The following is a 22256-nucleotide window of genomic DNA, read 5'->3' on the forward strand; positions in this document are numbered from 1 at the left end:
TAGTCAAGATAGTCAATCAATTTTGATCAAGGATCCATGAAGCTGAATATCGCTCATACCTATGAGCTCTGACATGAAGTGATCCAGCATAGGACAATCTGTCGGACTTAGCTCGCGGAGATTGCTCGGGACGGAACGGGGAAATGTTCCTAATAAGAAAGGAATGGGTGATGTAGATGAATCATCAGTTTACTATAGTGCCCCTTATGTCTCCACTCTATATACAGGGAGTACCAATCTAGAAATCTATTTATCAGTACTGTTTATTGCAAAAGGATCTCAATGCAAGGAGATCAACGTGCATGATTGTTTTTCTGGTGGCATACCTATTTTTTTTTATCTTCTTCTTTGCTTATGTACCTGATATTTGTGGTGGAGCTGTCTCGTCCCATTCCATATTTCCCGCAATGTATGGAGTACAAGTAAATACCACCAAAATAGTCTGTGACTTGATTTTGTATAGTGGCCATATCGTGTAGCCTTTTTTTTAAAAAAAAAAAAAAAATGAAAAGAAATGAAATAGTTAAAGTCTAGACGTCGGGAATTAGGTAATATGTTATTATACCCAGTAATAGGTTCATATCCGGTCCAGGTACGGGGACTCTATTCCGGCCGTCCGTTATAAAGTAGTATAACTTTAAGAGCAACCAGGGAAATATTTACCAAAACAAATAAGGTTCACACAACAATCAAAGATTGTCCCAACATACTAGTAGAACTAATGTCAAACAGAGAAGTATCAAAGTATCACCTCTGAGAGGTCCAGGTCTGTTCCTAGACCGCCGCTTAACCCCATTGGGCACCAGGCTGAAGGTCGTTCTTCTGAATCATCCACGACTTGTCCGGTTGTTTGTCATTCTTTCGCAATTCCCTTACTCTCCCCGCAGGCCCCAGATGTAAGGGCATTTATCATTTCTTCCCTCATGGTTCTCTCACCCCTCCATCTAGGTTGCAATACCAAAATCAGCCACTCTTCCGTTGCCGTCTTAAGGGACGATTAATAAGGTGCATTTAACGCCCACCTATTGAGGCTGAGACTTCTGACCCTTCTCCTCATTCCTCTCCGCCAGTCCGTTTTGAACTCAGGATGCCCCGCAAAGATTTCCAGAGAGATCTTGCACAAGCCTCGGTGCCTGGCCTATTCGCACATCTGAATGACGTCCGACCGGGCGATGAAGATGGTTCGATATACTTTACTTATAGCCTACCGTTCAGCGCCCAGAAGGTCGATTTGCAAGTCTCAGTGCTAGGTAACTTCGAGAATGGAACCTTCTATACAGTTCTATCTAACATTCCCCGTCAGATACCTCAGAATATCCGAAAAATCACACGTACTTTGCCTTCGCAGCGACAGATACCATTCCAGAAGCGGTGTCAACTGCCCTGGAGCGCTTCCAGCCTTCTGATATCTGCTCAAGCGTTCAGGGTTTCCTAGAGAACATTAGCAGCTGCCTTGACGACGCCGTTCTTGGTCTACCTTCCACGACGGACCTTGAAGACGATGTGGATATCCCGTCACCTCTCCTGTCTGATGATGGAATGGACTGGGAATCAGAAGGTGACGACCTATACGGCCCTGTCAAAGACCACCTGGCTATGCTGGCAGAAATGCGGGTCGATCTGCGTGCTGTCAAAGCTGCCGGCTACAAAGTTGGCCATCTAGGCCACCTATCAGAGGCTGTTATTTTAGCAGTTTCCTGTCGAATCGGCAAACTTGGCATTTCCTACGAAGCTATGAAAGCATGGGATATTCGTCCCTCGGAGTACCTAGTGCTACTCATTCGCTACCCCCAAGGGTATACCCACTTTGACAGCATCATTTCGAAAGTGAAGTCAGGGGTCAACCCCCCGTTTCAGATGCATGTGGGTGTGTGTGATTCCTACAAGCCAAGCCTTGACTGCGCCTGGATGATTTTTGATAGTACGGCCCAAAATATAGCAACTGTAGACACTGCCCACAGATCGGCAGGGCCGGAACTCAGACCTCTATTTATCAGCAAATCACTTTGCTCCCTACTCAATAACCATTTCGCCCAACTCCTGGTATACCGCCTCGAGCACGGTTATTCATGGACAGGGGCGGAGCTATACCTCAACACTAATCAAGGCAAGATTTCAGATGCGCAAGAGTCCCAGGAGCCAGCTTACCTGGTACCCGACAACTGGGATCCTTCCGCACCGGCGTTTCTCCAAGCTGATCATTTCTTTGATGCAGGCATGATCTCCTCTCGGCTATCATTTCCCCCGCTTGCAATGCAGTTTACTCTGCGTCGCCTAGTGAAGTGTGTGGAGTTCTGCCTCAACTGTTACTGCAAGATCGAAAGTGGCTTTGAGGCGCTGAAGCCGTATGTTTGCTCAAAGGGACTATGTCTGTACCAGTATATGAGACTGGGCATGGGCCCGAGCCTTGAGTGGGAGATTTTATCACAACCTTACGTAGTCGACATGCTCATTAGCTTTGCCTACGCAAGAGCGAGTTCGGGGCAGCTCACTGATTTCCCCAGTGGGCTCGGACTCCAGGTCCCCAGCATCGGGACTGGTAAGGAAAAGGCAAAGGCTTATCCGGCTAAATTAAATACAACTCGGATGGAACTTCAGGTGACAGGGCCAATGAGTCTCAAACCTGGCGATTGGATACTTTTCACCGAGCGTACAAAGACTGGCGAAATATCAGGTCACGCTCAGTGGCACTGTCGGGTTATGAGCAACGTCTTCTCTCCATTCTACCAGATTTCAACCCCAATAGGGAGTCCTAATGCCAACCCATTGATAGGATCACCAGAAGTGCAATTCACGGTGTACAACACGGATTTTGACAACCTGGATGATAAACAAAAAAGGGCTACTATCCTAATGCTTCTAGACACCCTCCCAAATGTAGACTGCATGCGCTCATACATGACCAGTCAGTGGGCTGGCAGGTCTGAGAGGTCCCTCTCAACGTGGACTGAGAAAATCTCCTCGGCTGCGCTGTATGTACTTCGGTGGATTGTTGCATCGAACCGGTCGTGCATTATGTATGACGAGAATCCCGAACACCAGGTGGCGGGAGTCGGTGGGTACATGCAGTTTAGGTTGGCTCAGGGGGCCCCAGATAAAGAGCAGCGTTTTGTTCAAGCCGTCAAGTCCACGTCTTCCCGACTTAAACTCCAATATCCCACTCTCTTTGCTTGGCATGGTAGTGCACTGCATAATTGGCATAGCATTTTGCGAGAAGGCCTGCACTTCAAGTATGTCGCACATGGTCGTGCATGTGGGGACGGTGTGTATATGTCAAACCATTTCAATACTTCGATGAGCTATACTAGTGCATACAGCAACCATAAGATATGGCCTAACAGCCAACTGGCAATCCATTCAGCCATCTCGCTGAACGAGGTAGTTAATGCACCAGCAGAATTTGTGACGGCCTCGACATGTTATGTCGTTAAACAGCTTGAATGGATTCAACCAAGGTACCTTTTTATTCAATGCAAAGACCCCAAGGTGAAGCAGGCAAACGTCAAGCCCTCGTCAATTTATCACCAAGATCCGAGATATGTAGCTTATGGACCAAGCCAAAAACCCATTGTTATTCCACTGTCAGCCCTGAGCAGTCGTGGAGGGCAGAACCCTGAAATGGGCACTGCAAGCAAATCCCACAAGCAGCAAACCAACAGAAAAAGCAAATCCATCTGTACGTCTGACGACGGTGGCGACAACGATGCCAACAGCATTACGACACTGGCGGAGGATGATATGCTGCTTAACTCAGACGGTGAGGATGGAGACCTAAGATGTTTGGACGCAAAAGGAATCGGAGGGCATGCGCGTACGGACTACTTGACCCAAACTGACTATCGTCCTGGGAAGTTGCAAGAGTCATCACTAAAGCTTCTTGGGCCTCCGCAATACGCCACAACACAGGCTACAAAGGCCCTTCAACAGCATCTCCGGGCAACCTTGAAAGTCCAGAACAACGCGCCACTGCATGAACTTGGATGGTATATTGACCCGAATCTGATCAGCAATATCTACCAATGGATTGTCGAGATGCATAGCTTTGATTCGGACTCCCCATTAGCCTGGGACCTTAAAAAGGCCAAAATGACAAGCGTTGTGCTCGAGATCCGTTTCCCTCCCCAATTCCCCATGTCTCCCCCCTTTGTGCGGGTTATTCGTCCTCGATTTGTCCTGTTCAGCAACGGAGGTGGCGGGCATATTACCGCCGGGGGAGCGGTCTGCATGGAATTGCTCACCAACTCGGGCTGGTCACCGGTAACCAGCATTGAGAGAGTCTTGCTGCAGGTTCGGATAGCCATCACGAGCACAGATCCACGGCCAGCACGACTCGAGCGATCTCAGAAAACCGATTATTCCGTGGGGGAGGCTGTAGATGCCTACGTGAGAGTTTGTCAGTTCCATGGCTGGCAAGTTCCTGCAGATCTTTGCCAAGTTTCGTGGAGCTAGCTGCATTATTCACGGGGATACAAAAGGAGTGGTCTGAAGGGTTTAAGATCATTGGATTGACCGGAAATTTTTATTTATTCTTTTTTTTTTTTTTTTTTTTTTTTTTTTTTTTTTTTTTTTTTGAATCATTTAGTCTTCTTGCCCATAGAGACATGGCAATATTGCGCCTATTCACCAACAATTCGAGGCTCGGGCTGCAAAGAATTCTTCTCAGTTTAGTCCAACTTAGACAGACTCTAAATGGAATACAAAAAGCCCAAGATAGGCATAGAAACAGGCTTACGCCGCCAAGCACAGTATTGGCAGGGAGATTACTGGCTGAAGGCGATTCCGCTCTTGAAGGCCAACAATGGGGGGAAATGGCGACAACGATGCTGTCATCGGTCCCTGCGATCGTGCAATCCCGATCTCACGTCCAGATTTATGGCATAGACATCCAAATGGTTCTGGTTCTTGGAAGAATTCCTAGCAATTTATCTTTTATTATATTTTAATATTATTTTACCCCCGTTCTTAACTGGATAAGTTCTGGCGATAAATGAAGATCTTATACTGTTTCTCATCCACGTCTTCCACGTGCAAACCACTTCATTGGATTCGGAATACACTACTTATATCCCCTTGAACTTCCAAGAACTTGTCAATGTAACCAAAAGTCAATCCTCCACTACTTTTCTACGCTGCGATATGTCATCTTCGCCGACGACAAGCCTTGGCCACTGTAACTACACTGCCGCATTGACACTTCTGATTGCCTCCACCCCGTCGTTGAATTCTTCTATATATGGTTGGACAAGATGAGGCGACCAAAAAGATCACGTCATTGCATCTGATGATGAGCATCGTGTCTCTGCCATCGCCCTTGCCTGTCATATCCTACAGATAAATATACCACCACAAACCCCACCACCGATAAAATGTCTCCAGTGCGATCGGCTTTTTTCACATTGTCACTGAGGTTCAATCCATCGACAGCTCACGGAAATGGGGTTCTCCTTCATGCCGAAGGCAACAGTCTCCAAACAGGATGAGGGGTCTGACGACGTGAGCATCATCGATGATGGCAGTTTGCATTTCACGGCCGAAGGAGGAGCCAACTCGACTCAATTGACCTACCAAGAGGCCAGCGGGGCTCCGATCGAGGTGAATTCGCCGTTGGGATACTCGGTGGGCTACGTGACTGTGGTGTTTCTCAACCTGAGCAAGATGATCGGCACGGGTGTCTTCACAACGCGTGAGTAGATGACGATATTTGGCTGGCACTGTCAGTGGATGTCCAGCTAATCCGAGCCCATCTATTCCTCAGCATCAACCGTTCTCAACGGAGCTGGCTCCGTGGGTCTCAGTCTATTCTACTGGGTCATCGGGTACCTGGTTGCCTCGAGTATGTTGTCTGTCTACCTTGAATTTGCCTCCTACTTCCCCAGTCGATCCGGATCAGAGGTGGTGTATTTGGAACAGTCCTACCCGCGACCGAAATATTTCTTCCCGACCGTGTTTGCAATGCAGACGGTGCTGTTTTCATTTAGTAGCAGCAATGCCGTAGGTATGGCGAAGTGCTCTGGTTGCGCTACGCAGGACAACAACATGCTGATAAGACCCTAGTGTTGGCTCAGTACCTTTTCAAACTCGCTGAGTCCGAGGCCTCAGACTGGCAGCTCAAGGGGGTTGCTGTTGCTTCCTACAGCGTTGCTTTCCTAGGTTCGTCTTCTTCCGGGCATAGGAAAAGGTATCGCGATATATTAACGGCGATAGTGCTGGTTTTCAATACAAAATGGTCGCTTCATCTGGCCAACGCAATCGGCTTCGTCAAGCTCATCACCTTGATCTTGTATATCCCCATTGCCTCTGCACAACCTCACCGATAACAGTGACATACTAACCGTGAACAGCATCGGCATCACTGGCCTGGTTGTCCTTGGAGGCAACGTATCCGCCATTCCAGATTCCAAAATCAACTTCCGAAATGCCTTCGAGGGCACCTCAGCAGCGACTGTATACGGAGCCACCAATGCGCTGGTCAAGGTCATGTTTTCCTACAAGGGATACGAAAATGCCTTCAACGTGGTTAACGAAGTCCGAGTACGTACAGACTTCCTTGTCCATGCGTTCCCCATATCCCCAGCCACTAACCCTGCTAGAACCCTGTCAAAACCCTCCGATGGAGCGCCCCCGTCTCCCTCACCCTGACAGCCACCCTCTACATGCTGGCTAATATCGCCTACTTTACCTCCGCATCAAAGGATGAGATCCTCAAATCCAAAATCGGAGTGGCTAGCCTATTCTTTGAAAAGGTCTTCGGAACCAGTGGCGCATCGCGCGCACTCAACTTCCTAATCTGTCTCAGCGCTTTTGGCAACCTGATTGCCGTGTTAATCGGGCAATCTCGTGTGCTTCGCGAATGTGGCAGGTTCGTCTTCTCCCTCATTTTCCATGAAATCATATACTCATCGCAGTGTAATATATAATAGACAAGGAGTACTCCCATTTACTGGATTCTGGACCTCCACGCGTCCCTTCGGCACACCATTGGGTCCATACACATTAAAGTGGGCATTGACGGTGATAATGATCCTGGCTCCTCCGGCCGGGGATGCGTTCAATTTCGGTTTGTCTCAGCCCATTCATGAACTTGCCCCTCATAGCTGACGTAGCGGTTCTTTCGCAGTGGTCGATCTAAGTATGTACCCGGCGACTGCATTTGACTTCCTCCTTGCCATCGGACTTCTCTTCACGCGCTACCACCGCAAACGTCTAAACTTCCCCAAGTCTGGGTATCGTGCTTGGGATATCGCCGTTTGTTTCGCCATTCTCTCCAATTTGTACTTATTGGTAGCTCCGTGGTATCCACCATTAGGAGGCGCAACCGGAGGAGATGTCAGCTTCTGGTATGGGACGTACTTAGTTGTTGGAATTGCCATGTAAGTCATCCAGGGCACGTCTTATCTCATGGATGTATATTAACAGGAGCATAGTATTGGCGTTTGTGGTGTATACTATTATGTCTGGATTAAGATCCTGCCCAAGATGGGAGGGTATGAGTTCCGACAGACGATTCTGAAAATGGAAGGAGGTGCGACGGCCCATAAATTGGTCAAGGTACCCAATGATCATCTGGAGAGCTGGGATGCAGAGCACGATGCTGCTGGGAGACTTCGTCACAGGGGGGTGCGCGCCAATTCAGCCGAGTTGGGAAAGCCAGTCTAGAAACAGTATATTTTAGAAATTTAAATATAGTATATCGTATAACATATAGAAAGCAAGGTCTTTATACCAGGCTTGTAAAAAAGAAAGAAGCCGAAAAAGCGAAAGAGAAAAAAGACGTCGCAATGACCAGAATAAAACTTCTGGGAAAAAATTCTCCCCGACTGGGAGTCGAACCCAGGTCTCCCGCGCTCGTTCTCTATTGAGTGACAAGCGGAAATCATGACCGTTAGACCATCGAGGACTTGCTATGTCAAATCCTCGATTTTATGAAATTATGTCCAAAAAAGCAAATAATACCAGTCCAACATTCATGTTGTTTACTCCGTATATTTACCCAACTGAGGCATGTATTCTGTCCAAAAACTCTTTGCATGGCTATTGGATCGTGTTACTCGACAGTACTGTTGATATTACTCTTGGCTGTGGGGCTTTCTACGACTTTGGTTCTGATATATATTTTCCGTTGTCACCATACTTGTATATTCTTAATTTGATCATGGCAGGACTCGCAAGATAAACCACCAAGCGATGCCATCCAACAGTATACTTCTAGACGAAAAGGGAATAATATCCCATCAAGTAGCGCCGGCGTTCGGCCAAATCTAAACGCACGATAGGCGCCACCTGCCACGAAGGCAGTATTGTCGAATCCTGTTGGTGCCATATACCTATTAGAGAGTCAGACGGAAGTTTCCATCTAATCATTTGCCCTACAATTCCCCGAATCTGGTACAATATCCTGATAGGCATAGTCTGATTGATTATTAGAGAAGACCTGAAAACGCCAGTCCAAGTGGCCAGATGGAGGGCCTGACGAGACTGGAAACAGACAGGATACCTGCTGAAATCCCAGAGCCATGTGGCATCCCGCTGGGTGCATGGCTCTGTTAGGTCATCTTCCTGCTCGGATGGCTCCCCCAGATTAATTGGAGTAGGCCGCTATCTCTATCCTTTCGTACAACTTTCTTGGTTTGATGGGCGAAGAAAGAATATATGTGTCTAGGTTCTTGGTACTCTCTGTTTCTCATTTCTCAATTATCTTCATCTGTTGAAGTTTACAATGAGGTGTATGCACAATTTCCTGACAGCACTGCTTCGCCTAGCAGGGATGGCCTGTTCCCGGAGTCCTGCCGAATGGTGGACTCAATTCACTTATTTTCCTTGGACAGACAGACAACTCTACAGCAGCCCCTTGTGACGTGAACAAACGAGTAGGTGTCTGTATTCGGTGGAAAGCACTTCTGACCTAAGCCCATAGGTATATTGCGTTGGTAGCCGGCAAGATATCATAAATCACGTAGGTTCTCATTTGATTTTCTCCTTGGACTTGGACCGGTCTAAATTTTTGTAGCCTGATTACATCCAGGGAATGGGATTCACAGTAATATGGATCGCTCTTGCAATAGAGCTGTTTCACGAGGAGAGAGGTGATGGCACCTCATATCATGGCTATTTGCAGCAGCAGATGTAAGTGTTCGATATCTATTTCGTGTCCATCTGACCATCGTTGTCCTGCGTAGATACACTGTCAGCTCCAGCCTCGATACGGAGAATCTCATGAATCTAGCCGAAGCTTCACCGGCGTGGAATGTATCTGATGGTGGACGTTGTTCTAAACCACAAGCTAGGGAGTGCTGTGTATATGGCTAATGTGTATTTTCTGGACTGATTCTGTTCTTCAAGGAGACTGGCATTATCTGCCAATAACTATAATATTCAAACCAAACACTGATAATTGAAAATACAAGGACGAAATAAAAATAATGATGAATATCATAACGAGGCACATTCTTTTAGAATTACCCTATATCATACCCCTAGATATCCTAGCCGACCACTGTTTTAAGTAAACCGAATAACAGAAGGGCAAGGGGTCTCGCCAAATTTGGAGATGCTATTCTCCTGCACCTGGTTGACGCGGTCGTTAGGAGCATTCCACATACGATCGCCCGAGTCACTATCAAGATTAGCCAGAGACATAGCGTCTGTAAGAAATGAGACGTACATCATCAATCCCACGTGATGAATGCTGCTGCTATCACCGCAATCACACTCGCCTCCAAAGAAGATGGCATCACCTGGCTTTCGTTCCTCGTAGGGGTATTTCCTTCTAGAGTCAGTATCCTTGGATGCTAGCACAGGGCATCTAGACATAAGGCGTACTTGTAACCCAGCTTTTTCTCCGAAGCGCAGTACATGTCGGAGGTGACGCGCAGCCCCTCGGTGAAGAGATCGCGCCCAGTGACCTGGCAGACGGCCCAGCACACCAGACCAGAACAATCGTATCCGACATCCCCGTACTGGTAGGGTGGCTGGTCTTTGGACGGCCCATCGCAGGAGCCGCCACCCCAGGCGTACGGGACTCCAGCTGCAGTCATGGCCTTGTCGAGGACCTGTTGGCCAACGTCGGGTTTACTGGCATTGCGAGGGACGAAGCTGAACCCGCGAGCGGCCAGGGTGCTGGAGGCGAAACTGCCGAGGAGTGCAATGGTGGTGAGTTTCATGGCAAATGTTGTACGTTTTCTTCGCAAGTTGGCAAAGTGCAGAGAGGGTTGTCAGATGTTCTGATTGATTTCTCGATATCAACGTCGAGAGAGGTATTTATGCCTGGATGTGAAACGCAAGCGAGATTAACGCTTGTCGATCCCGGCTTAATTATAGTATCATTGATAAGGTTGGTTATGTCACGTCGTGTTCGTTCCTCTGTATACTGCAGCGAGACATAGTTGTCGTTTCGTGGAATACGAGGATCATCATCTTCAGACGTACGCACATCCCTCGTATGAATGCAGCGATGAAGACAGAATATCATGCCTCAGTCTCAGTTCATTGACGACATGGAGCAAACCAGGGCCTCTGAGGCAGGGAAGCTGAACGGTCGATCCCGCTTCTTGTCGTTGAACTGTCTGCAGGGGCCGACGAATGTTGGTTCAGCTGCACTGAGCGCAGCGATGATCGTATCCGCATCAAGAAGTAAAACACGAGCACCTGGAGGGGCCGCGATCTTCCCTGAGCATTATTTTTAGCATGGCGTGTGTTTCTGGATGATCAAGACTGAATCAATCCTTACCTTTAATCTGATATCAAGTCGAGCATTCACAGGTAGAAGGCCCGAGTACACGCTCGGCTGTGACCATGCAGTCGGATCGAGGCAGGATGATTAGATGCTTCTGGAAGGGCGAATGCCAGTCATCTTTCATATCGGAAAGTCGTCACATCCAAAAATAGATTGCTGTCGCACTGCCATTGGACTGAACGCGTGACTCAATTGGTACTGAGTGTCGTGGCAGTATTACAATTTCTTGTACGCGCAGGCGACGACGAGATCTGATTGGCAGAAACTGGCAGCTGGTAAGATTAGGGATGTTTTGATATAGTACGGTAATTATGACTGTCCACTGGCATAGATGGCTGTTTGGGAAGGTTATCCTTGTCTACATCATCATTTCCTTCCCTCTCTTTCTCCTCCATACTATCACCCTCCTCTGCACCCTTCAGCCACCTTGGTGTCTATGCTGGTCTGATTTCTGCTACAGGCTAGGGGTTGTGATGCGCATTCCAGCAGTTCCACGGATACTTAGAATACCTAGATAGTATGGAGTACTCGATGTAGCTAATAGCGACCGAAAAGTATGACTTCTATGCCTAGCTATATATCAGCGCTATTGATTTTCTGCACACGATGATCCGCACATGATCTGCACGATGGGCCAATAATTAACACCTTCCTTTAATCTTTTGCCGAATTAGTATCAGTCTGAGATATCATATCTTCGACCTTGCATAGACTTTTCCGTCACCTCCATTGCGATGAGCTTGAAACATCTTTCTCCATGGGATGATTTGCACCGAATTTACGGCCAGGCTAATAATCAGGAGGCAGCTATCCTTCCGCCATGCCCCCATTCTTGACACTGTACCGGCCCTGGGTATTGAAGCGACACAGTCACAGCCATAGCGCTATTTGTTTGTCGCTTGAAAGAATTCAATCATCAGGTGTTCGTCGCAGGAATACGGACTGATCGGCCGTCTTTGTTGCTTACCTTTGTAATGGGATCATTTGTCAGTAACTGATTATTTACAATGTGCTCAGTAACCCGAATTTCTTTCTCTTTATTCTTCTCGCCCAAGTCCAGAATATTGTGCGGATATGCCTTGCATATGCGTACTAGTTCGCTCCGTGTACACCAGTGGAGCTGGACTAAATATTACAGCGGTGTCTGTGATTACTCTGGCGTTCGTTCTCCCAGTGCTCATTCTGAAATGAGAAGAGATCTCGAAAGAGGAATTCATGCAACCGCCCAATGCGAGCTAAATATATAATCTAGTCGATAAACTTGTACAATCTAAGGTCACATTCGCACGGGTGATATGCTTGAAACCGGGTGTATGGATGGTGATATGATTGGTTGATATTGCGTTTGTATAGCAGGTATAGCAGATAGCTATTTCGAAGAATTTTTTTTTTTCCCCTGAACATCGATCTCTCGGGCGATGATTCTCTCGTACGATGAGCATCGGAAATCCGAAGCCGCCAAGAGCAGCCAGACCTAGTGGATCCATGGACAACACTAGAAGCCGACGATGATTCGCCATTGGGCTTCTCGGGGACCTGTTGCGTCCAGTGAGGCTATTGCCCGGCTCTTGGCTCCCCACTGCAGAGAGAAATGCGATGGGGATCATAATGACCAATTCCGGGGCCTCTTCTGGTCAGGCCTGGAATCATAACATGACTAGATTAGTCGCCGACCTGGACGGCGTCCGGGGGACCTCGCCGATTGGATCGCTGACACCTGATGAATTGATCGGGTATGCAGGAGGATAAATAGTATGCAGTATGGTTGATGCAGAGCATGTATAGATAATATCATCCAGAGCTAGCACCATTGCTATACACCTTTCTCTTCCAGTGGTACCTGGCATCGCAGATAAACACAAAACATCATGGTGCAGATGGAGCCAGTCGTGCACTCCTTTTACGAACCAACGACAGGCACATGGCAGTACATTGTCGCTTGCCCCTCGACGAAAGATGCGGCCGTCATTGACCCGGTGCTTGACTTTGACCCTGCTTCATTGAGAATCAGCACTGCGTCTGCCGATTCTTTGTTTGATTTCGTCACTCGGAAAGGCTACACCATCCGATATCTGCTGGAAACGCATGCCCACGCAGATCACCTCACCGCCTCCTTCTATCTCCAGCAGCGACTCCTTCTATCGAGCAAGCCACGCCCTCCGATCTGCATCGGCCATCGCATTCGAACCGTGCAGAAGACCTTTGGCCAGAAATATGGCATCCCCGCAGAGGAGCTGGATGCCGCCTTCGATCATCTCTTAGAAGACGGAGAAGAGTTTTCCATCGGTGACGTAGTGGCTTCCGTCCTCTACCTGCCAGGCCATACCCCGGATCATATTGGGTATCGCATTGGGATGAACGTCTTCACGGGGGATTCCATCTTTAATCCCGACGTAGGGAGCGCGCGCTGTGATTTCCCGGGGGGAGACGCGCGCACCCTCTATAGCTCGATGCAGACACTCCTGTCACTCCCACCTTCTTACAGGCTGTATACCGGGCACGATTATCCCCCGAGTATCGATGGCGAGGAAAAACGTGACCCTTTGCCCTACGTGACAGTGGCGGACCAGAAGGAGCGCAATAAACACGTAAAACAGGGCAACTCGGAAGAGCAGTTTGTCCAGTGGCGATCGGAGAGAGACCAGGGACTAAAAGAGCCAAGGTTGCTGCATCAGGCGTTGCAGGTCAATGTCCGCGGTGGGAGAATGCCGAAGAAAACTCATGCAGGAAAAGTGTTGTTGGACTTCGTGGTTCAAGTCCCCGAGGTGTTGGTGGGCGGTTTGTAAACTAGGTGCGGCAGATCCTTGGGCATAGAAGCACTAAGCATCATTTCCCCGGGTGGCTATGAAGATCGTAGCGCATCTATCGTATTCTGACCAGATAGCTTAGCAGAAAGCCCTGCTCTGAGTAGCCCATTAAATTCTCCGGGAAATTGAGGCGGTCCTATCGGGGTCCTGACCTTGTTGGTGACGTTTCTGTCCCCGAATGGCTTGGTCGCCGACTCGGGCTTCTCGGGAACGATGGGGATCAAAACTAATGGTCCTGTTGTTCCGTCGGGATGCATGATGGATACCGATGGCCACAAACCTGAAAAGGTTCCTCTTAATAAGATGACGGATTTCTTGTTGGTTTCTGTGCGATATCCCTGGGATCTTGTATATCAAATTCAATTATGCAAGGTCCATCCAAATCGCCAGCCCGCCAGCCCTCACCACTGGCATGCGTGCCCTGTCGTCGGCGACACCTAAAGTGCGACTCGGTTATGCCAGTCTGCAGTCGTTGTCAAGCTTCTGATATAGAATGTCGTTATGTCCGCTCCCGGAGGGGTATGCGCAGCAAGCAGGACACTCCCCCGTCGCCCATATTCAGCCATGCTGTGCCCTTGTTCGATGTGGATGCCTTTTCCAACTGGCTCAGCAACACGCCCCTGCCCCCGGATCTAGATGTATGCCGTCTCATAGAGCCATCCTTTCTGAAAGAGACTTATATCTAACAATACTAGGCAGGTGAAGCATTGTTCCAATCGCTCAGCACGCCGCAAACTCTGGACGTGCCCAGTCTCTCAGACGACACAATGATCTGGCGGGAACCAGAACAGCAGCTTTCCACTCCGGATGTGGCCTATGATCCCATGATTCAGTTGTATTATCAGAACTTTCATCGGTCGCATCCGCTCTTAGTCCCGAGAAAGGCCCTCGCATCTCCTCTCCTCGAAAAGATTCCCGTTTATATCTTGTCCATCATGCGCTATATCGGCGCGCACTACTACCCCGATCCAGCATTCAAGGAAGAGTTTCGGCAGTCAGCCTACATGGTGGTAGCAGATTCCACAATAAGTGACGGATTTAAAGTCCAAGGTATGCTTTTGCTAGCCATCGTCGAGCATGCACATGGTCAAGACGATAGTGCCCACCAAATGATGCAGACTGCGATCAACCTCGCTTTGGACTTAGGCATTCACCGCAGCAGCTTTGCTATCGAGAACTCCGCAAGCAATTTCATGATGGAAGAGAGCTGGTGCAGGACATTCTGGGAGCTCTACGTCGTCGATGGCTTATTAGCCACCGTGAGGAACCGAATTTCATTCCGTCTGTATCGTCAAAAGACAGATGTCAGGTTGCCTTGTCCGGAGGATATCTATAATTCTGGTAGTGCGGTATGCTTTTCTCTTCGAATGAACTGAACGTGGCTGAATAGATTGGTAGGTTGTACCCATCAAACAGACGCTGGACGAGCTGGAGCGGAGCTGGAATCTTGGGCAGCAGAACTGCCCTTCCTCATTTGCATATCGGGTGCATGCCGTCCGGAGTCTAGGAAAGGTCATAGATGTGAACCATTCATTAGAAATGGACCTAGAAGAACATGTCCAAATCGTTGATGCTAGACTTGCATCTACACTGATGCGACTGCCTTCGTCACAGGGGTCAGGGTACGACAGCTCCAATTTCGACGAGCAATTATTTCAAGCGGAGATGATCACCTATGTGTAAGTATGATCCATGGAACTTGCGGCATAGCATTTGGAGACACTAACGAATCAACGACCAGAGGAATGATATACCTTCATCACCCACGATCTAGCATGCGTTTTGCCTCTTTCGATTGCCAGACCTCATGCGTTCGGCTGAGAGCAGAGCGCGAGTCCAACGCCGTCTCCACGGCTCTGGACCTTCACTCGCAGAAGTTCCTCCGAGCAGCGGATCAATTATCCAACCTGGTCACTCTACCCAACCCAATCAAATACCGGACTCCTTTCTTTACGTGCGGTCTGGCCATGTGCATCGTGGTCCATACCGCGGCGTGCTTGGCAACACCGACCGCACATAAGGGAGAGAGCCTCAAGGCGCGAATCCAGCTGGCAGTTGGTGGGTTGAATGTGCTGGGGAAAGTCTGGCCGCTGGCCAGGACCGTGAGGCAGCAAATGGTAGATATGTACCAGGAGGTGGGACTGCGTTGAGGATGATTATCTATCTTTTCTCCATCGCCGCATGTCATCTCTAAAGCCGTCACCGGATCTGTTTACATGGGCGAAATACACTGGCATTACCTACCGCCATCGAACCCTCTGAGGAGCAGAATCAGGTTGGAAAACGGTGGATGCGTGCAGTCTGGAATCTCTGCATTCGATCATTCATGAGGGCTAGGAGCTGCAGTGAGCAAAGTGGGAAGAAATGGGCTCTATTCCCTTTTTGGGCACTTCATGTGATTGCTTGCCAGCATAGCTTTGCAGGGATCCAGATCTCAAGGCTACGATTCTGTGAATACGCAGAGGATAGGTTCAGTACCGAGGACCAGAATACCTGGATTGGTCATATATAGCCCAATCAGTTTTCGATTAGTAGCAATTAAAGCAACATTCATTCCGCCTGATATACTCGGGAGAATTCTATCAAATGGGTGTCCAGCGTACCCAGGCGTACAGAGTGTTATTCTCTAGGACTTGAACTACTTCATAGTTAGGACGCTACTCCAATCCCACGCTCAAGAATATTTTAGTTGGACGGAGATGATTGTTCATTGAGAGTCCATATCCATCATTAGCTTCGTGACAATCGCTCCAGCGCCCTGAGTTGGATGGATGAGAACAACTAACAAAAAAGAAAACAAACGGAGAGAGATAGAGAGAAGTTCCAAGGTCTAACTCCCTGTTAATTGAAGATGACTACCGCATTTAAGACCGGAATTCTCTCTCAATTGCCTGGGATATTTCATCTGATGAAAGTTAGCAAATCCCATTAAGTGAAGCGGAATGATAGGTTGGCGCAGTACCTCTCACGCCATGTAATGCTTCATATGCAATCGAATAGTTCCCGAGACACTTGATCACCAGCTGCAAGCTCTGGTAAAGCTCATCCCTAAACCCAGTCAAGGAGGTAGCCAATTGTCCGGACCCAACCCTGCCGGTGTGCTGAAGGGCGCGCGCTTTGACGCATAGCATCAACAGTGCATACCCAGCCTGCATTGCACAGCATACCAATGTCGGCATGGCTCGAGGCAACTCGGTCTCCAATCCTAAGGAGAGAAATGCGCTCGTCTCGCATATCTCGTTCGTGGGGTTCGGGTATGGAAGATTGTCGAGCAAGACGACAACATTGAAAGCGGCGTGAAGGCAGATTTTAGAGGATTCGTCCGAGGAGAAGGGGAAGGAGAGGTTATGAGCATGAGAGGGAATCGGAGGGTCTTGGATGTAAATCGGACTGTTCCCTGGCTCAAGTGAGCCGTCGATCGGGTCAAGTGGCGTGGTTTCGAGGTCCTCGGCTCGCTTTGAGATAGCTGTGATGTCTTGAAAAGCGCAAAGTCGGTGGATTTTGATACGTGCACTGGACAATCAGCGACCCAGTGTGACTGTTGACTCAGGATAGAAGACATACGTATGTAGTCGGATCTCTGCACATGCCCGCATTGCCTTCGATGCAATAAAGTCCGGAGAATCTGAAGGAGGCACCATTTCAGACACTGAAGGAGCATGTCGACAAAGAAGCAAGAGCGAAGCCATCTGGCTATCCAGTTGGGCCATCCGTGAGAGCACCCATGATGCATCACTACCGGACTTTATTGCCTGATCGAGATCGCGAGTAAATGTTGCCGATTCGAGAAGGGTCTGTTGGGCTTCGACGAGTAGCTTCCACCCCTAAAACGAATGACACAATAAGACAGTGGCTTCACCACACATCAAGATGAATTTACCTCTGGATACGGAGTCACAAACCAAGGGTCATACAAGTCGAACGTTGGTGGCTATGAAAGTAAGCTCCTTGTGCACACCGGGTTTTGAGTGGTATCTACACACCATATGGTTCACGGCCAATGCCTGGCATATTACTATATACTGCCAAAGCGTTAACGATCCAATAATATTGAAACGGAATAACATATAGCGGGAAACCAACCGTCATCCACCATGTCCGACGTCGAGCTTCCGCGAACACGTCTTCGTCCAGTGCCTCATGAAGTGACATACTCAGCGCCAGCGCCAACGCTTGACTTGCCCGATGAAGCATCCGTTCCAGGTGCCCTTGTTGCGCATACTCGTAGACACTTAGCAAGGCAAGAGCCACCACGCCTTCTAAAGACACTGGTAGTTTTGGGTGAAATGGTTCGCGGCGGAACGCTTCCACGCCTTCTGCGTGGTGATCCTGAGGGTTCTTGCAGAATTGAAGCCGCTCATAATCCATTTCAACCGCATCCAGGGCCGATTTAGCAAAGCAATGCGCAAAGTCTCTACGGATCTTTACGTAGGCCGGCCTCGAGGGTTCCTTTTCGTTTGGATGAGGAATGAGGACCAGTATGGCAGCGATGGCCCTCCCTAGGGGATTGGACGGCTCAAAGCTCGGTGCCTTTTCCGATATTGAACTGGTAGTGACAGGGAGGCGTTCCAGCGGAGGGAGAATAGGGAAATATGGGTGGATGAAGATATAATACGCATCCAGTCTGCTCTGAAGATCAGCCAACATCAACGACGTGCGTCCTCGAGACCTCTGGCTTACAAGTCCTCGTTACTGTCATAGATACGAATCCGGTTGGTCCCGGAGGAGGTCTGCGAATCCGATGGATCCTTGCTTAAAGGTGTAAAGATAGAGTCGAAGATGGAATCTATCTCCGCCAAGGGCATTTCCACGTTACGCAGTCCAGCTCCAGGACCACACAGGCCACTGAGTTGACTGACCCATTCTAACGAATCAAGTAACGTGAATTAGCACAGAAGCGGTGCCCAATATCACCAGTAAACTGGCCGAACATAAGCATACCGTCTGCCCCAGTGTTCGATCTCGCCTCCGGCTCCATCGGAGTGGGTGACCCTGCCAGAGGGTTTATTTCCTCTGTCGATGGCAGATCCGTTGCACCGCCACCAGCGACGGTGCCTCTATTCCGTCGTGCTAGACAATTTCGGGGACCACCTCGCCGGCTGGGGACATAGCAGCATGACCTCCCTTTGGCTATACAGTTGGCACATTCCGCCTGGCCATCACAGCGAATCCGCAGGGCACGACTAGAGACAAACTCAGTAAGACGAGATCACTGCAGCGGTCCGGAGATAAAATTCACCAAGAAAGACAAGCCAGCTTAACGGGGGGCTCATTGAATCGACGACTTGGCCGCTTGAACTCCCCGGGATTCATGGTTGATCCCAAAAAACCGGAGCATACTGATGATGCAGAAGAGAACGCTGGCCATGTGCCAAAAATATCGTAGAAAGGGGCCACTTGGCAGATGAACAGGTTGTGGTTGCCGATTACCAAAAAATCCAAATCCCGAAGGGGTCAAGCGAATCCCGATTTGATGAAAAACCGCCGTATGATTCAGTTGCCCGCGTTTGATGGAGCGGAAGCCAAGTCGGATAAAACCCAATGGAACGCTTCTCTTGGCAACGGTCATGCCTGGGAGATCCGGCATCAACCGAAGGTTAATATTCTATTCTCCTTGCTGGTCGGATATATCATATCCTGTACGCAGAACTACTTCGCTACATCTCTTGTCCCATCGACCGAAGAATTCATGGCCAACAGTACAGCCCGCATGAGTACGCCAGAGTAATTCCTTGGTGTCGGAGGTTGGCAGCCTTAGCCCTCACGTCATCTCTATGATGGTGCCATCGTTTTTCCCGGATCCACGCGGCGATGCAGAGAGATATTTCTCCTTGATTTGTCGGTGTTTCGACTGTTAGTGACCGCACACTGTCCATATTGAGAAAGAAATTCGCTGCCTCGGAACCGGGTCTGGAATTGTTAAGAGGAACATGGCGGCCTATCCACGCGACAAAAGACAGTTCTGAATTGATCTCAGAGCCCACCATCCAGAATGTAGATGTATTTTCTTTGTCTTTCTTAACAATTAGCCAGACATGTACACCATCATTTAGGACGCTTCTTCACCACTCACCTTGCCGAGCCGGGCAACTTAAAGACTCCGAAACATCGCCTGCTCAAATCAGCGTCAGTGGCCAAGAAAGCCCACATCTCAGCAGATTTGATCTCGCGTTCGCCGCCAGATCTTGTCGAATCCAGAAATTGCAGCTGCACCTTTTCCTAGACCACGCAGTTCGAGGAGATAGAGACTAACATTCGGTGCAATTCGAACAATCGGACCTAGTTCTTGTGTAGACGATTGATGAAAAAGATACGAGTCCCTGAGAAGATAGATATATTCAATGGGGGCCTAGTTACATTCGTATAGATTGTCCCTGGATCCCACAGAGAGGTGAGGTAATTGACCTAACAAACAACTGATATAGTGAGTAAAACACAGATCATACATACTCGACGATGTATCCAAGAGCGAACTTACCTGAAGCAGCCAATATCTATGTCATGACTATAATCAGAGACCTTACCACTCATGCCTCCAAAGCGACTGACCGGTAACATGGGAGTAAACCAAACACCGACTTGACAGCAACGAAATAGTTCGATGGACATGCGTATAGATTCTTCTAGCTTTCTCATCCCTGTATATATCCATATCAGCTCTTCACCAGGAGATCATTGAATGTGCATAGAACAGCATAGTAGTTGTGCTATCCAGTCCCCACCCAACATGCCCGCGAGAGAAAGCGTCCCAAAGCACTGCCCCTGGAAAAGAGAACCTCCCGCAAGCCCCAAGCACACAAGATCCCGTGCCCCCCAAAGGACGCTGGAGCCATTCTGCCTGCTTCAGTTCAACGTTGAAAGGTTAGTGGATTATGCTATGGCTACTCTCCGGGATATACAACTACTAGAATACAGCGTCCTCGCCCTTTAAAGGCCCTGGATTTACTTGTTTGCAAACACAACACCCTACCTGTCGGAAGTTAAATAACACTTCAACCTCCTCTGGCCCTCTGTTAAACGCCCCGAGGAGCCATGGGTCTGTATACGTTAAAAAAGCTCTAAGTGCCCACCTTGGCTTCTACGACCAACTTGTGTTACTAATATATATCACGCGCCCATACGGTCTGTACACCTTCGTGTGTAATATTTATAACCCCCTAGGTATTATACTTAATCAGGAGATTAGTGCCCTGCATGCAGCCCTTTAATACGCTGACATTATCCCAGAAAAAAGTAACACATTGCCCTGAGCGATTTTAATACCTATAACCCCCTATGGAGCAAGGTGCATAGAAAGGGCTAATCTTATATACCTTTTATAGTCCAGCCAACCGCACGCGAGCCAACGACCTAAAATCCTTGTTAAACAGAGGCTCCTGACACTCCTTACTCCCAGGAGCTTGATTACCAGACCATGATAGATTAGTAAAAAGGACAATAATAAAAGTAACAGTAAAAGTAATAGTTAAAATCTATGCCAGGCAACTCCCTGGGGCTTAGCCTATTATCTAGGACCTGCAAAATCAACTGCAGTATATTTGTGTTACCTATAAGCTTTCTAGTATCTCCAACTATCTACCACTTAAAACCGAATTCAACATACACCTTGCTAAAATAAAACCCTCCACCGAAACGCAATTGGAACGCCATGGACATAGCCAAACTGCATTAAGTAGCTACCAACTAACTCCCCAAACAGGTCGTTAAGTACCCAGTGCACAAGGTAATACTTAAACAACTGAACAAGACGGTTAGTGGGACATTCTAAATTCTAGTATGAAAAAAAAGGCTTTGTTGTGTTTGCCCTTTTCCTTACTATCTATAGAGTAGTTAACAAGATGTCCCATGCTCGAGTGCTGCACAACCTGCGCAAATATAAAATCATAAAGGTAACTATTTAGCAAATAGAATCCCTTCTTTAAGACCACTATACCACATAGGAACCTTTAAAATATACTATCCCGTGGGAGAAAATATTTACAGGGATTCTATAGGGGTCCACTCTATCCCTAATTATATACCTGGTTCTACAATACAGACATCATGGGTGACTCTAACATAACAAGTAATATGAAGTATATCAACAACACTAGTATAATTATAAATGGAACCCTTTAAAAAAAAAAAAATACTAATTCTTCGACTGGTGCTTAGTTCTGCGCCTAAACCCATGCCTCTGTCTTTGCCCAGGCCAGAAAAACCTGCAAGCAGCGACAACAACTACAGTGGTATAAATTAAGCTTTTTTATAGTCCTCAGTTACCGTCAACGAAGGCCCTGGCCGTGACAAGGGCCAGGGAGGTTGTGATTGCTAATATCTACAGATTAATTATTTGCCAAATTTTCCCACTCTGCGCCTCGTCGATCAGGCCCCACGTCTCCAATTTAACGTTCTACGTGCCACCAAACGTCGACGGGAGCTGAGGGTCAGTAAGGAGGACATTAGGGGGTGTTGGAAGTGTGTGGCTGCCATGTCGTGGGATAAGCGGAAAGACATATTTCTGTAGGCTATTTTAGGTGGAAAGCAGCTGCTTGTGGGACATTGCTGGACATTGTGGGAAGCAGACAACTTCATTGTAAACTTTGATTATGTCGTCAATATTGGACTTTTGATATACTTTACTGACCACTGTGCACTTCGGCCGGTGACGACCCTGGAAGAGCCCATACGGGGAGCTGCAATAAGGTATAATGCATTCTCACTTTCTCTATCCGGTA

At 48.3% G+C, this 22256-nt stretch overlaps 7 protein-coding genes and 1 non-coding gene across 8 annotated transcripts; 4 read left to right on the forward strand and 4 right to left on the reverse strand.

The window, feature by feature from the left end:
- Positions 1–1087: 1087 nt before the first annotated feature.
- ATNIH1004_011003 (putative ubiquitin conjugating enzyme) lies at positions 1088–4449 on the forward strand (the record flags this gene model as incomplete). Its single annotated transcript, XM_033575570.1, has 2 exons — positions 1088–1250; positions 1304–4449. The coding sequence occupies 2 exons, from the start codon at positions 1088–1090 to the stop codon at positions 4447–4449; spliced, it is 3309 nt and encodes a 1102-aa protein (XP_033421425.1).
- A 999-nt stretch (positions 4450–5448) lies between these two features.
- ATNIH1004_011004 (high affinity methionine permease) lies at positions 5449–7656 on the forward strand (the record flags this gene model as incomplete). Its single annotated transcript, XM_033575571.1, has 10 exons — positions 5449–5683; positions 5730–5833; positions 5911–5995; positions 6055–6150; positions 6205–6280; positions 6342–6531; positions 6591–6859; positions 6921–7057; positions 7118–7370; positions 7425–7656. The coding sequence occupies 10 exons, from the start codon at positions 5449–5451 to the stop codon at positions 7654–7656; spliced, it is 1677 nt and encodes a 558-aa protein (XP_033421426.1).
- Positions 7657–7809: 153 nt separating this feature from the next.
- Positions 7810–7897, reverse strand: ATNIH1004_011005. Its single transcript has one exon. It is a non-coding gene; the product is annotated as a tRNA-Asp (tRNA).
- A 1601-nt stretch (positions 7898–9498) lies between these two features.
- On the reverse strand, positions 9499–10160 carry ATNIH1004_011006 (C40 family peptidase; the record flags this gene model as incomplete). The annotated part of the gene is made up of 2 exons (XM_033575572.1): positions 9499–9763; positions 9820–10160. The coding sequence occupies 2 exons, from the start codon at positions 10158–10160 to the stop codon at positions 9499–9501; spliced, it is 606 nt and encodes a 201-aa protein (XP_033421427.1).
- Positions 10161–10477: 317 nt separating this feature from the next.
- ATNIH1004_011007 (uncharacterized protein) lies at positions 10478–10856 on the reverse strand (the record flags this gene model as incomplete). Its single annotated transcript, XM_033575573.1, has 2 exons — positions 10478–10665; positions 10757–10856. The coding sequence occupies 2 exons, from the start codon at positions 10854–10856 to the stop codon at positions 10478–10480; spliced, it is 288 nt and encodes a 95-aa protein (XP_033421428.1).
- A 1744-nt stretch (positions 10857–12600) lies between these two features.
- On the forward strand, positions 12601–13518 carry ETHE1 (MBL fold metallo-hydrolase; the record flags this gene model as incomplete). The annotated part of the gene is made up of 1 exon (XM_033575574.1): positions 12601–13518. One exon carries the CDS (start codon positions 12601–12603, stop codon positions 13516–13518), a length of 918 nt encoding a protein of 305 aa, XP_033421429.1.
- Positions 13519–13904: 386 nt separating this feature from the next.
- Positions 13905–15689, forward strand: ATNIH1004_011009 (uncharacterized protein; the record flags this gene model as incomplete). The annotated part of the gene is made up of 4 exons (XM_033575575.1): positions 13905–14177; positions 14235–14888; positions 14938–15218; positions 15281–15689. The coding sequence occupies 4 exons, from the start codon at positions 13905–13907 to the stop codon at positions 15687–15689; spliced, it is 1617 nt and encodes a 538-aa protein (XP_033421430.1).
- A 714-nt stretch (positions 15690–16403) lies between these two features.
- ATNIH1004_011010 (transcription factor domain-containing protein) lies at positions 16404–18852 on the reverse strand (the record flags this gene model as incomplete). Its single annotated transcript, XM_033575576.1, has 9 exons — positions 16404–16444; positions 16502–17052; positions 17104–17363; positions 17420–17470; positions 17523–17561; positions 17623–18163; positions 18220–18403; positions 18481–18722; positions 18779–18852. 9 exons carry the CDS (start codon positions 18850–18852, stop codon positions 16404–16406), a joined length of 1983 nt encoding a protein of 660 aa, XP_033421431.1.
- Between the last annotated feature and the right edge of the window lie 3404 nt (positions 18853–22256).

The sequence above is a fragment of the Aspergillus tanneri genome (genome assembly GCF_003426965.1).
Source record: "Aspergillus tanneri strain NIH1004 chromosome Unknown AapTan_8_pilon_pilon_pilon, whole genome shotgun sequence".
Lineage (NCBI taxonomy): Eukaryota > Fungi > Ascomycota > Eurotiomycetes > Eurotiales > Aspergillaceae > Aspergillus > Aspergillus tanneri.